Below are 13092 nucleotides of genomic sequence, written 5' to 3'. Positions count from 1 at the left end.
ACTCCCTAGATGTGTGTTCTTCAACCTCAGGTCCCTGGATGTTGTGGGACTACATTTCCCATCAGTCTCAGCCAGCAGGACCAGCAGTCAGGGATGGTGGGAGTCGTAGTCTTAACAACACCTGGAGATTACATAGCCTCTCCACTAGCATCACTGCTCTAGATAAAAAGTTTCCCTCTTTCCACATCATCATCATCAGCACCACTCCTTTATAAAACCTCATGGACGATCAATGTCATGAACTGTTTGCAATGGCTGGATCACTCACCTCTGGGGATTGTGAAATAACTCCGGGGCGTCGGATCCCAGCATTTGGCCACTGTTAGGCTGATAGGGCTGGAGAAAAAAATATAGAAAACAGATATATATTATGAAGGGAACGAAAACAGAACACTCAAAGGAATGACCTTATTACGTTCTGTCAATGGCTGCCTATCAGGCTTCCCACCAGCCACATGGTTCTGGGCTCCTAATCTCACCACCTCTCCGCCCTTTGATTCTACGCTGAGCTCTTCACTCAATAAAGCTCAAGTGCTAGAGTCCATCCCAGACAACACCACTTCAAACTCACAGGGGTGGGAAGGAGAGAGACCTTATTTTGATTGCCCTGCCCCATTAAAACTCAACAACAAAAAGCGACGACACCTCACTGCATTTAGTAAAGTAGTGCGCCAAGGAGAAAACTCCTCTCTGTGCCTTGAGATACCAGTTTTCTACATGCAGGAAGTTTTAAAAAGAATAGCTTGAAGGTTATCTGATATATCATGTCTTTACATCTCCTCCCTCCATGCAGCCCAATGTGGGACAATCATAGAATCATAGAGTTGGAAGAGACCACAAGGGCCATCGAGTCCAACCCCCTGACAAGCAGGAAACACCATCAGAGCACTCCTGACATATGGTTGTCAAGCCTCTGCTTAAAGACCTCCAAAGACGGAGACTCCACCACACTCCTTGGCAGCAAATTCCACTGTCGAACAGCTCTTACTGTCAGGAAGTTCTTCCTAATGTTTAGGTGGAATCTTCTTTCTTGTAGTTTGGATCCATTGCTCCGTGTACGCTTCTCTGGAGCAGCAGAAAACAACCTTTCTCCCTCCTCTATGTGACATCCTTTTATATATTTGAACATGGCTATCATATCACCCCTTAACCTCCGCTTCTTCAGGCTAAACATGCCCAGCTCCCTTAGCCGTTCCTCATAAGGCATCGTTTCCAGGCCTTTGACCATTTTGGTTGCCCTCCTCTGGACACGTTCCAGTTTGTCAGTGTCCCTCTTGAACTGTGGTGCCCAGAACTGGACACAGTACTCCAGGTGAGGTCTGACCAGAGCAGAATACAGTGGCACTATTACTTCCCTTGATCTAGATGCTATACTCCTATTGATGCAGCCCAGAATTGCATTGGCTTTTTTAGCTGCCGCGTCACACTGTTGGCTCATGTCAAGTTTGTGGTCAAGTTTTCACAAGTTTTGTGGACAAACCCCACAGCACTCACTGTGAGTCTCAGGGTCTGGGTTTTGAGTGCAGTCTTATTTACACAGCCCCCCGAATACACCACAACATTGTCTCTTCATAACCCCGAGCCTGAACCCAGGCTGATTTTGGGAGTCAAATCAAATGAAGTCATTGATTATACAGTCTCAGACCAGATAAAACACAGCACACAAAGGATGAAAAGTATGAGCATTAAAACACACGCTTGTATAAAAGACAATATAATACAAAGGACAGATTTTGGGAGGTTGCTCTCTGCACTGGCTGCAGTCAATGAGCTGTACCAAGTTTTACTCAGAGTATACCCACTGAAATTAGTGCTGACTCCATTAATGTTAATGGGTTTACTCTGAGTAGGACCACCACCGGATACAAGACATCTACTGCAGGAGTAACACAAATGCACACCGCCCTGGCTTTGTTACAATCACTCACCCCGGCTTGGAGACGATTTCCCGCAAGACCCGCACTGCGTCATCGTTGCTCATGTTCTCGAAGTTGACCTCGTTCACCTGGAGTGCAACAGGTGAGGAATCTGTTATCGCCAGGGGTTTCCCCTCCAAATCGTAAGAAGGTGAAGAGGAGCCTTGCTTTGGGTCAGATCAAAGGCCAAGCATTCCGTTCTCAATGTAGCCAATCAGAAGCAGAGGTGGATTATGGGGAGGAAGGCTGGTTTTCCCAGAATGGGCACCAAGCCGAAAGGGCACTGCAGGGGGTGCCACTGAAATTGCAGTGCAAGAGGCATGGGGGGGGGATTTCAGTGGTGCACTGGGTGCCACTGAAATTCTAAAGCGCAAAATCTGCCACTGTCAGAAGCCCAGGAGGAGGACATGAGCACAACAGCTGCCTCCCAGCTGAACATTGAACGCTCATCGCTGAGAGCCCTACTCCAAGGAAGTACATCAGGTATGCGGATCCTGTGGCCCTCCAGATGTAGCTGGACTCCCATCAACCCCAGCAAGCATGACCAATGGATGATGGGGAATTGTAGTTCAATATCTGGAAGGCCGACGGTTCCCCACACCTGGCATACAAGGATGGCTCAGTCCCCAATGTGGCCCTCTAGACCCGTCTACCTGGCCCTCGGGAATCTTGTCAGGCCACACCACCTCCCTAGCCCTACTTAGCATCCTCCTGGGGTTTTTTCGCCTGGATGGATCGCGTCCTTCAACTCGGATGATGCCTCTTGCTTGACAAGGTGGAGGACAGAGAGGCGTGTGTGTGGAAACCAACCTGCTGTTGGTTTTAAATTCATTGCTCCGCCCACTTTTGCCTCTGGCCCCACCCACCAGTGGGAGCATCTCCACCCCCATCGTTCTGCCCGGACACTGAGGTCCAGCACCGAGGGCCTTCTGGCGGTTCCCTTGCTGCGAGAAGTGAGGTTACAGGGAACCAGGCAGAGGGCCTTCTCGGTAGTGGCACCTGCCCTGTGGAACGCCCTCCCAGCAGATGTCAAAGAGATAAACAACTATTTTACTTTGAAAAGACAACTGAAGGCAGCCATGTTTAGGGAAGTTTTTAATGTCTGATGCTGTATTGTTTTTAATAATCGGTTGGAAGCTGCCCAGAGTGGCTGGGGAAACCCAGCCAGATGGGTGGGGTAGAAATAATAAATAAATTATTATTATTATTATTATTATTATTATTATTATTATTATTATTATTATTATGTGGCCCCCAGAAGGCTGCCTGCCAGCAAATCGCCAACAGGACAAGAGCCTCATCCTGCGCTTGCAGGAATTTATGGTGCCCCACAACTGTGGAAAGCGATGACCCCCTAATGGCATGGCTCTCAAAGAGGATTATTAGACCAATTCATGGACGATAAGGCTATCACAGACTACTACTAGCCACAACGGCTATGCTCTTCCTCCATGGCTGGAGGCTCCTGATTACCGGTTGGCGGAAACCACAGGAGGGGAGGGGGTCCTTGCTGGTGGGCTTCCCATAGGAGCTTCTGGTTGGCCACTGTGAGAACAGAATGCTGGATCTGCTGGGCCTTTGCCCCCGATTCAGAGGCCAAGCTCTTCTTAGGAGCCTATGCTTGTGCCAACCTGTAGGAGCATGTCCCCTGGTTCGATCCTTCCGTCAGCTGCCACAGCGCCGCCTTTCATGATGGAGCCTATGTAGATGCCACCATCTCCTCGGTCGTTGCTCTGGCCCACGATGCTGATTCCGAGGAAGTTGTATTTTTCTGGAAAGGAGAGAGGAGGAAGAAGAAGAGAAGAAAAAGAAGAGTTTGGATTTGATATCCTGGTTTATCACTACCCTAAGGAGTCTCAAAGCGGCTAACGTTCTCCTTTCCCTTCCTCCCCCACAACAAACACTCTGTGAGGTGAGTGAGGCTGAGAGACTTCAAAGAAGTGTGACCTACATTGGCTCCCAGTACGTTTCTGAGCACAATTCAAAGTGTTGGTGCTGACCTTTAAAGCCCTAAACGGCCTCGGTCCAGTATACCTGAAGGAGCGTCTCCACTCCCATCGTTCTGCCCGGACACTGAGGTGTAGCGCCGAGGGCCTTCTGGTGGTTCCCTCACTGCAAGAAGCCAAATTACAGGGAACCAGGCAGAGGGCCTTCTTGGTAGTGGCACCCGCCCTGTGGAACGCCCTCCCACCAGATGTCAAAGAGAAGAACAACTACCAGACTTTTAGAAGACATCTGAAGGCTGCCCTGTTTAGGGAAGCTTTTCATGTTTAACAGACTACTGTATTTTAATACTTTGTTGGAAGGCACCCAGAGAGGGTGGGGAAACCCAGCCAAATGGGCGGGATATAAATAATAAATAATAAATTATTATTATTATTATGACTAGCCCAAGGTCACCCAGCAGCTGCATGCGGAGACGTGAACCCAGTTCACCAGATTACGAGTCTACCGCTCTTAACCACTATGTGCAAATGGAGGAGGGTCACAGGTGGCCTTCTAAATATACCCCCCTTGTCCCCTGCTGGAGGGGTCTAGGGCTCTCTTCCCCATCCACCGCGCAGGACTGAGGCATTCAGATGGGGAAGGGAGAGAAGCAAGGTTAGCTGAGGCATGGAACTAGCAATTTTGAAAGACAAGTCACCATGGCCTTACGACCAGGGTAGCCAACACGGTGTCATCCGGGATGTTGTCAGACTCCCAATGCCCACTATAACAATTGTGTTTTGAAATATATCCCCTAATTGCAACTTTTTATGTCTTTGTTTTGTTCATGTACAAAAAAACCACCAAGGCAGGGAGTCATACAGGGACACAGCAGGGAGCTTCCTTTCTGGATGTTGCTCCCAGTTCAGGGACAGGGAACTTCCATAAGTTGTTGAATTCCAACTCCCATCATCCCTGACCACTGGCCATGCTGGCTGGGGTTGATGGGAGTTGGAGCCCAACAAGAACTTGACGGCACTATGCCATTTCCCCCAGTTTCCAAAGTACGGAGTTACTGGTTGTGCACACCTAGCTTGTTTCGGTAGAGGCAAGATGGGTAAAGAGTCATTGCCACAAATGTGCACATTTTGCGACTGCGTTTACAATTCCTTGTGAGCATGCCATGACATAACAGCAGCTCAGCCAATGGGGCTTACCCATGTTGAGGGTGACGGTGATGATGTTCAGGGACATGGTAGAATCTGTGATGCTGCTGAAGGAAGACGACTGAAAAACAAAAAGGAGAAGCTGGCAATAATTGCAGTTTCTGCAGGTCAGAACGTGGTGATTGCAAGAGTCAGCTGGGCATTGACATAGGCAGAAAGCCAAGAAACAGTTCAAAGGCCAACTTCTGTGTAAAGGTAAAGGGACCCCTGACCATTAGGTCCAGTCGTGGACGACTCTGGGGTTGCAGTGCTCACCTCGCTTTATTGGCCAAGGGAGCCGGCGTACAGCTTCCGGGTCATGTGGCCAGCATGATTAAGCCGCTTCTGGCAAACCAGAGGAACGCACCGAAACGCCATTTACCTTCCCGCCAGAGTGGTACCTATTTATCTACTTGCACTTTGACGTGCTTTTGAACTGCTAGGTTGGCAGGAGCAGGGACCGAGCAACGGGAGCTCACTCCGTCACGGGGATTCAAACCGCTGACTTCTGATTGGCAAGTCCTAGGCTCTGTGGTTTAACCCACAGCGCCACCCGCGTCCCAACTTCTGTGGCAGCCTTATAAATAAGCTTACAACATGAGGCTGCATGCCCACACATACCTATGTTAGCCTCGAAAACAAGAGGAAAAGAAGACATTTCTTTCATTGCCTGGGGATGGTTGTTACTCACCACAGGTGACAAGGCAACAGCTATTTACAATTTTGTCTAAAGCAGGGATGGGGAACCTGCAGCTCTCTAGATGTTTTTGGACTACAATTCCCATCATCCTGGAACACCAGCCATGCTGGCTGGGGCTGATGGGAGTTGGAGTCCCACACTATTTGGAGGGCCACAGGTCCCGTCCCCCTTCATGCTCTTAACGAAGGCAGCAAACTCCAAACCACAAAGGCTTACCCGGTCAATCTGTCGCATCTTTTGTTTCCGGCGACGGCGTTTGTGTTTCCGGATGAGACGGGACGAAGTGCTTTGTTCTGTGGAGCTACTCAACCTGGGAGGGGTGGAAAGAGGACCAAAAAAAGAAATCAAGAGAAAATTCAGAACACATGTTGACAGGTTGCAAAATTTGCTTTCTTTGGCCCTCAGAGTTGAGCCTGCTGCCGGTGAAAACACCCTGCGTTGTATCCAACTCAGAATGAATGTATAAAACTTTATTTGCGTTAGCCATCGGCCATAGCAACAAAAGAGCATTGCGATATACACAGAACAAAATAAAAAGTCGATTATAATAAAACACAGTTTAGAATGCTGAATCAGCAGTCAAACAGTGGACCTTATTCTGATTGCCCCAGCTAAAAAACCTTGCAACCTTTGCTGTCATCTGCTCCTCTTGATCTGCCAGGAGAAAAGACACCATGGCAGTGGTTGGACGACCTGGAATGGACAATAAAAGAGGGGTGATAATCTTGTTCCTCAGGTCTTTGTAAAGAGTGCACGCCAGGAGGGCATGCGCCACTGATTCGGTGCTGCCATACCCCGCAGCGACACAAGCGTTTTTCATGTGGAATCTGTTGGAATTGTCCCTCAAGTACATCCGAGGGCTACACATTCAGTCTTGCGAGGGTAAAAGCACATCTATATTTTGGAATTGCTAGGTTGTACAGATAGGGTGCTCTGCTCAGAATAAACCCACAGAAATCAATGGGCTTAGGTTAGTCATGTCCACCCACTTAAAGCAGCCTTTCTCAACCTGGGGGTCCCCAGATGTTGTTGAACTACAACTCCCATCACCCCTAGCTAGCGAGGCCAGAGCTCAGGGATGATGGGAGTTGTAGTCCAACAACATCTGGAGACCTACAGGTTGAGAACTGCTGATTTAAGGGATGGTGAAAACCTGCTGAGAACAGAATTGAAGGGACAAATAGACCTTGTCCCTGCCTCTGGTCTTCTTACACCCCTAGCGTATCCCATAGGAACATAGGAACCTGCTTTACATGGAGCCAGACCATTGCTCCAGCTAGCTCAATATTGCCTAAACACTGGCAGCCACTTCTTCGGATTTCAGACAGCTGCTACCTGGAGATGAACCCAGAACCTTATGCATGCGAAGCTATGCTCTTTCTAAGCTATGCTCTTTCCCCTAAGCAAAGCAATGGGGAAGATGCTTTGAAAGGCCACTAGGAAAGTCTATCTCAAGGGGAGACCCTTAGGGTAAGGGGCTCTCCTTCAGATGGTGGACTTTTGCTTCCCCTCAGTTCTTTTCCCACCACAGCTTTGGGGGTGAAGACAACTGGGTTTTGGGGGAGCACTCTTTGTTGGCCCTCTTGTACTCCTTCCTGCCAATGATGGTCCGATGGGCAGACTAGGAAGGTCCAGTTGGTCCTTAAAGAGACTCCACTGAGAAGCCGTCACCTGCTGTCTAGTGGCTCACCACAAGGGGGAGCCGCAGGGTGATGCAGCCGTTCTCGACTCCCAAAGTTTCCAAAACAATCTCGTTTCTCAAAAAGACGGGAAGGAAAGCGGAATGGAAACAATGTGCTGTTTAAATTAGGCATCCCACAAACAATGATCTCACTCCATATGTTTATCTCACAGGGGAAGAGCTCAGGGATTGTCAGCGCTGTTGCACAGACCGCATTAACTGTGATTCACTCAAGCAACCCAAATAGGAAGGGGCAGTTCTGTTATTTGGTTGCAAACCCGGGTTTGCCGCTGACTGGACCAAGCCAAGCTAAGCCAGACTGTGGGAACCTGTAACCTGTCGCAATTGATGGAGGAGAAATTCAAACTCATTTGCTATTGACGAGAAATTCCCTAACTCTGCCTCACAAACCAATATGCAAACCAAAACATGGCTATTCTCTGAAAATTCACACTTCTTTGATTTTTTTATGATGCAGTTGTCCAACCGAGCAATATGTTTATAAATGCATGTATTAGGGGAGAAGTGCATAAAAATGCATTGATTCAATAAAGATACTATGAAAATCCACTGTGTTAGGGGAAACTAATAACAAAAATGTGTACATGACTCAAAATTGCGCGCGTATATATATATATATATATATATATATATATATATATGGTGAAATTTGCACTAAAATGCTGGTTAAAAAAGAAAGTCATTGGGAAAATGTAAGTCGCAAATTGCTGTGGAAATGTCGAGAACTGCAAAAATGAGTAACTTAAGAGAACCAAGGTCTCGCCTGTAGGGAAAGGAGTTTTAAACCTGCAAACCCTCCTGGCACTGCATTCCCAAATCTGAATAATTCCTTCTCCCCCCCCCCCCCCCGCCCCACAGAAAGCCTGCAAATTGATTAATAGCTACTTTTTGCCAAGGGAGCGCAGTGTTTGGTAGGAATTGACAGATCTCTCCATTCACAATGAAAAGGAAAGGTCTGTGGCTCGGCTGCAGAGCATCCCCTTTGCATGCAGAAGGTTCCCTGGCAGGTGTTGTATTCGATGCAACTCTACATCTATCTAGAAAAGAAAAGAAAACAGAGTACTTACTCTTCGGCTGCATGCATAGCATACATTTAAAGCACACCACTAAGAATCCTGTGAACCGTAGTTTGTTAAGGGTGCTGGGAACTTCAGCTCTGTGAGGGGCAAGCGACAGTTCCTGGGATTCGAGGGAGGTGCTTCAACTGTACGCGGACTCTCTTATCTATGCAGACGCATATTTCTCAAAGAAGAAAGAAGACCAGAGTACTCACGCACAGGTGGGGCATGAGGAATGTGCCCCTTCTCTTAACACAATTTCCAGGCCTCCTTTCTCAGCCCCACAGGGCCCCCCCCCCGCCGCGCAAGTTGCTGGTGCCCGACTTGAGAACACAAGTGCACTTGCGCCGGTGTATCCTTTCGCAATGCCAGACAAAAAGCTTTGTTATTCTGTCCTCTTGCTGTCGGTGCAGAATAATCCATCCCCTTCCATATCTCAGGAGCTGCTGCTGCCCCCCCTTCCCCAAGCTCCCCCACCGACGGAATGTCTCATCCGCTTATGAACATCATCTTTGTAATATTAAACAACATACCTTGGCACATTCCACCCCGACGCACTGGATGACCAGCCAGCCAGCCAGCCAGTCACTCGCTTGTGCCAAGACTCCCTCCCTCAGCTCAGAGAGGGAAAGGGGGGAAAGGGGCCCTCCATAGCAGTCTCTGCAGCCGTTCGTTTTATTTTATTTATTCTTCTACAGGGAAGGATAAAAATCTGGAGCGGGGCGGGGAAAGGGGTGTTTTGAAAATGTACACCGGGGCTGGATCTAGTTGGATCCAGCGTGCAACGCTCCAGTAACCCACTTTGGGCTGCTCTTAATCCAATCCCAGCATGGATCGTTCACCGCTACAGAAATATTCCACTTATTTTTTTAAAAAAATGGGAGAGGAAAGTGGTGGGGGTTAAAGATGCCGTGTTCCTTTGAGAAGCCTAAAAGGGGGTGGGGGAAGAAGAAAATGGATCAGAAACAACCATCTCATTGGGCAAGCGGAGGGTGGGTGTCTTTTAAGAAGTTGGTGGCAGAGCACCCTCCTTCCCACATGGAGAACAAACCCCGCCATCCCAATCTCTTGGCATCTTGAGCGCAGTCCAAGTTTGGCTTTTTTAAAAAATAAAAAGGACAGGTGTGGAAGGCATCACGAAGCCTTAGTGACACCGGAGGGACAAAAATTATTATTTTTTTGGTATTTAATACCTCCTAGGCTTAATAATAATAAAAAGGTAAAGGACCCCTGGACGGTTAAGTCCAGTCAAAGGCGACTATGGGGTTGTAGCGCTCATCTTGCTTTCAGGCCGAGGGAGCCAGTGTTTGTTCACAGAAAGCTTTCCGTGTTATGTGGCCAGCAGGACTAAACTGCTTCTGATGCAATGGGACACCATGACGAGTGCCAGAGGGCACGGAAATGCTGTTTATCTTCCCACTGAAGCAGTACCTATTTATCTACTTGCACTGGTATGTTATTGAACTGCTAGGCTGGCAGGAGCTGGAACAGAGTAACGGGAGCTCACCCCATCGTGGGGATTCGAAATGCTGACCTTCTGATCAGCAAGCCCAAGAGTCTCTGTGGTTTAGACCACAGCACCACCCACCTAGGCTTAATAAGGTAACTGTTGGAAGTGGAAAGTCTTGTACAGTCATACCTCGGGTTACAGATGCTTCAGGTTGCGTTTTTTCAGGTTGCAGACCGCCAAAACCCAGAAGTACTGGAACGGGTTACTTCTGGGTTTCGGCGGTCACGCATGTGCAGAAGCGCTAAATCACGCTTTGCGCATGCGTGCAGAATCGCAACCCGCGTGTGTGCAGACGTGCCGCTGCAGGTTGCAAACACTGCGGGTTGCGAACGTGCATCATGCATGGATCACGTTCGCAACCCGAGCATCCACTGTATACGGTGGGGTTGGCAGGTGTGTGCATAACCATTGAAGGCAGGTTATTGGAGGGTGTAACTTGGATTAAAGTCTTGCCATTTGTTTGTTCCATTTGATAGATGACAACAACTGTTACGACAAAGTCCTTCATGACAAATCTCTTAATAGGAACCCGGGAAGCTGCCTTATGCCGAGTCAGACCATTATTCCATCTTAGCTCAGTGTTGTCCATGGGGTCTCTCCCTACCTGCAGAGGCAGGGACTGAACAATTGCTGAATTACGGACCTTCCCTTGAGGCACAGCAGCAAAGGAAGGTGCCGAAATTCTGAGCCAGGTCAAGCTCAGTATTGTCTACACTGACTGGCAGCAGCTCCCAGGGCTTCAGGAAGGGGGCAACCCTGAGCAATGGTGGACCATTGGCAGACTCGCTACGAGGCACCTTCCTGCACTCCTTGCCTCGCGCACAGGCCAGTCCGTTACCTGCTCGTGTTTTCGTCATTGTCGGAGTCGATGAAGCTGCTGGACTCCAACTCGCTGCTCATCATGGTGGAAGAGCTGTCGTAGCCCGGCGGGTGCTCCCGGTGTCGGTCCAGCTTTGGGTGCCCATTGATGCGGGAGACTGCAGAGGAAGGAAGGCAACAGTACACTGAGAAGGGCTCTGGACAAGGAGACCCGGGTTCTAATCCACGGTCAGGTGAAAAACTTGCTAAGTGATCTGGAACTCATCAGTATTTCTTAGCCTAAACAGCCACTCAGGGCTGTTGTGAGACTAAAAGACCAATGTATTTGACCCTGAGCTTGTGGCTGAAAGGGTGGAGTGTAAAGGCGGCTATTATTCATCACTAAGAGCGCTGTTGTTGTTGTATTTATAGTAATATATATTATATGATTTATTCATTATCAATCACTCCATGATGTTTAATGGGAAGCGATTCCTAAATGGACTAAAAAAAATGATTGCACCACAACAATGAGTGAAACCTGGAAGAATCACACAGGTTAGAGATTCAACTACTTTTGTTGTTTTTAAATTCTCTTTTCTTGTTTTAAAATTCTCTTTTCTTTATTCCCCGGCATTCAATCACACCCCTAGTGCATCCGTCTTCAGCCTTTTCAGACTAGTATCCACCTTTCGTCCAAATGTGCACAAGGACCCATTTGTTAACTTTTTCACCAGCTGTGCAGTGGTTGTGGGTTGCGCTATGATTGCTTTGCAGAAGATACAAGCAAAAACAAACACATGCCAGTACAGAGGGGCACAGATTCAAGAACACAACTGGAGGTTTTTTTCAAGACCAGCAGCTTCGCCTGTGAGTGTGTGTGTGTGTGTGTGTGTGTGTGTGTGAAAATCGAATAAGGATTAGCACCTAGCAGGAGAAAATTCTTTCCAGATTACTTCGTCGTGTTCAATAAAGAGCAAACATGTTTGGGCACCTCCAAATATCTTCTGTTGACCCAGCTTCCCCTTGTCAGACTTGACTGCCAAATTCTGAACTGAAAACCTGTGGGGATGGGCAGGAAGGTCTCTCTCTCTCTCTCTCTCTCTCTCTCTCACACACACACACACACACACACACACACACACACATCCTGGTGGAAAGGAGTGGCTAGTCCCAGGTGTCTGATATAGACCCTGAGCATAGATTCCTCATTCATTGCCAGGTCAATGATTGATCCCCCAAAGTAAAAACACACACACACACACACACACACACACACACACACACACACACACCATTCTCTCCCACCTATTATGAAGAATTAAGGGCCCACATCAGCTGTTTATGTGAACTGGTTCTCAGAGATGGAGGGGAGAGGGAAATTCACAAAGACAACTCTGAAAACAAGGGCGGAAGAAGAGACCCAGAAAAAGAAAGTTCACTCCCCACACCCATCAACTTGGGAAGAAATATTCTTCTGCCCCATCTCTGATATTGCTTTAGGAGAGTGAAGGGAGATGACAAGCCCTGGGGACCAAATCTGGCCCGCCAGCTCTGTCTGGCTATTGAGAACCCTCCCCAGGCTGTGACCCTTAGATCCCAAAGCTGTGCTCCACAAGAACTCTGCTCTGCGTTTTTTAGCTTGAACTAGAATGCGTCGTTGAGCTTTTGATATACCGTATTTTTTGCCCTATGGGGCGCACCGGCCCATAGGGCGCACCTAGCTTTGGGGGGGGGGAATAAAGAAAAAAAATTATTTCCCCCCCCAGACACGGGACTGGGGCGGGGGAAGCTTCCCCCGACCCAAGCCCCCAGAACAGGCTGCTATCCGCAAGCCTAGGGAGCCCGGTGGGAACTCCCGCGGGCTCCCAAGGCTTGCGGATAGCTTCCTGAAGCCTGGAGAGCGAGAGGGGTCATTGTGCACCAACCCCTCTCGCTCTCCAGGCTTCAGCGAAAGCCTGCATTCGCCCCATAGGACGTACACACATTTCCCCTTCATTTTTGGAGGGGGAAAAGTGCGTCCTATAGGGCGAAAAATACGGTACTTCTCATTTGCCTGGATGCTGCAAAAGCTTAACTTTTGCAGAGCTGGCATGTAGTCTGCTGTACAGTGTTGCCCTGGTTGATCTGCCACCGTTGGCCCTGTCCCACCACTGGTATGCAGCCCCCGAAAATTTGTCCATAAGGAAACGTGGCCCTCGGAGCTGAAAAGGGTTCCCCACCCCCAAATAAAGAGACAGAGGGAGAGATTAGACAAACTTTCACAAGTAAGTTTCA

General features: G+C 48.6%; 1 protein-coding gene across 4 annotated transcripts in view; it reads right to left on the bottom strand.

The window, feature by feature from the left end:
• DVL1 (dishevelled segment polarity protein 1) overlaps positions 1-13092 on the bottom strand; it is a 110046-nt gene that overhangs the window by 29332 nt on the left and 67622 nt on the right. For all 4 annotated transcript variants that reach the window (XM_077931352.1, XM_028740848.2, XM_028740853.2 and 1 more), the window contains exons 5-10: positions 10856-10994; positions 5964-6057; positions 5060-5129; positions 3548-3687; positions 1929-2005; positions 269-336 (exon numbers count right to left, since the gene is read on the bottom strand). In XM_077931352.1, the coding sequence (XP_077787478.1) occupies positions 269-336; positions 1929-2005; positions 3548-3687; positions 5060-5129; positions 5964-6057; positions 10856-10994 (588 nt within the window). The remainder of the gene's footprint in view (positions 1-268; positions 337-1928; positions 2006-3547; positions 3688-5059; positions 5130-5963; positions 6058-10855; positions 10995-13092) is intronic.

The sequence above is a fragment of the Podarcis muralis genome, chromosome 7 (genome assembly GCF_964188315.1).
Source record: "Podarcis muralis chromosome 7, rPodMur119.hap1.1, whole genome shotgun sequence".
NCBI classification, from domain to species: domain Eukaryota; kingdom Metazoa; phylum Chordata; class Lepidosauria; order Squamata; family Lacertidae; genus Podarcis; species Podarcis muralis.
The sequence above is the reverse complement of the archived record's forward strand: the minus strand, read 5'-3'. Positions and strand labels throughout refer to the sequence as shown.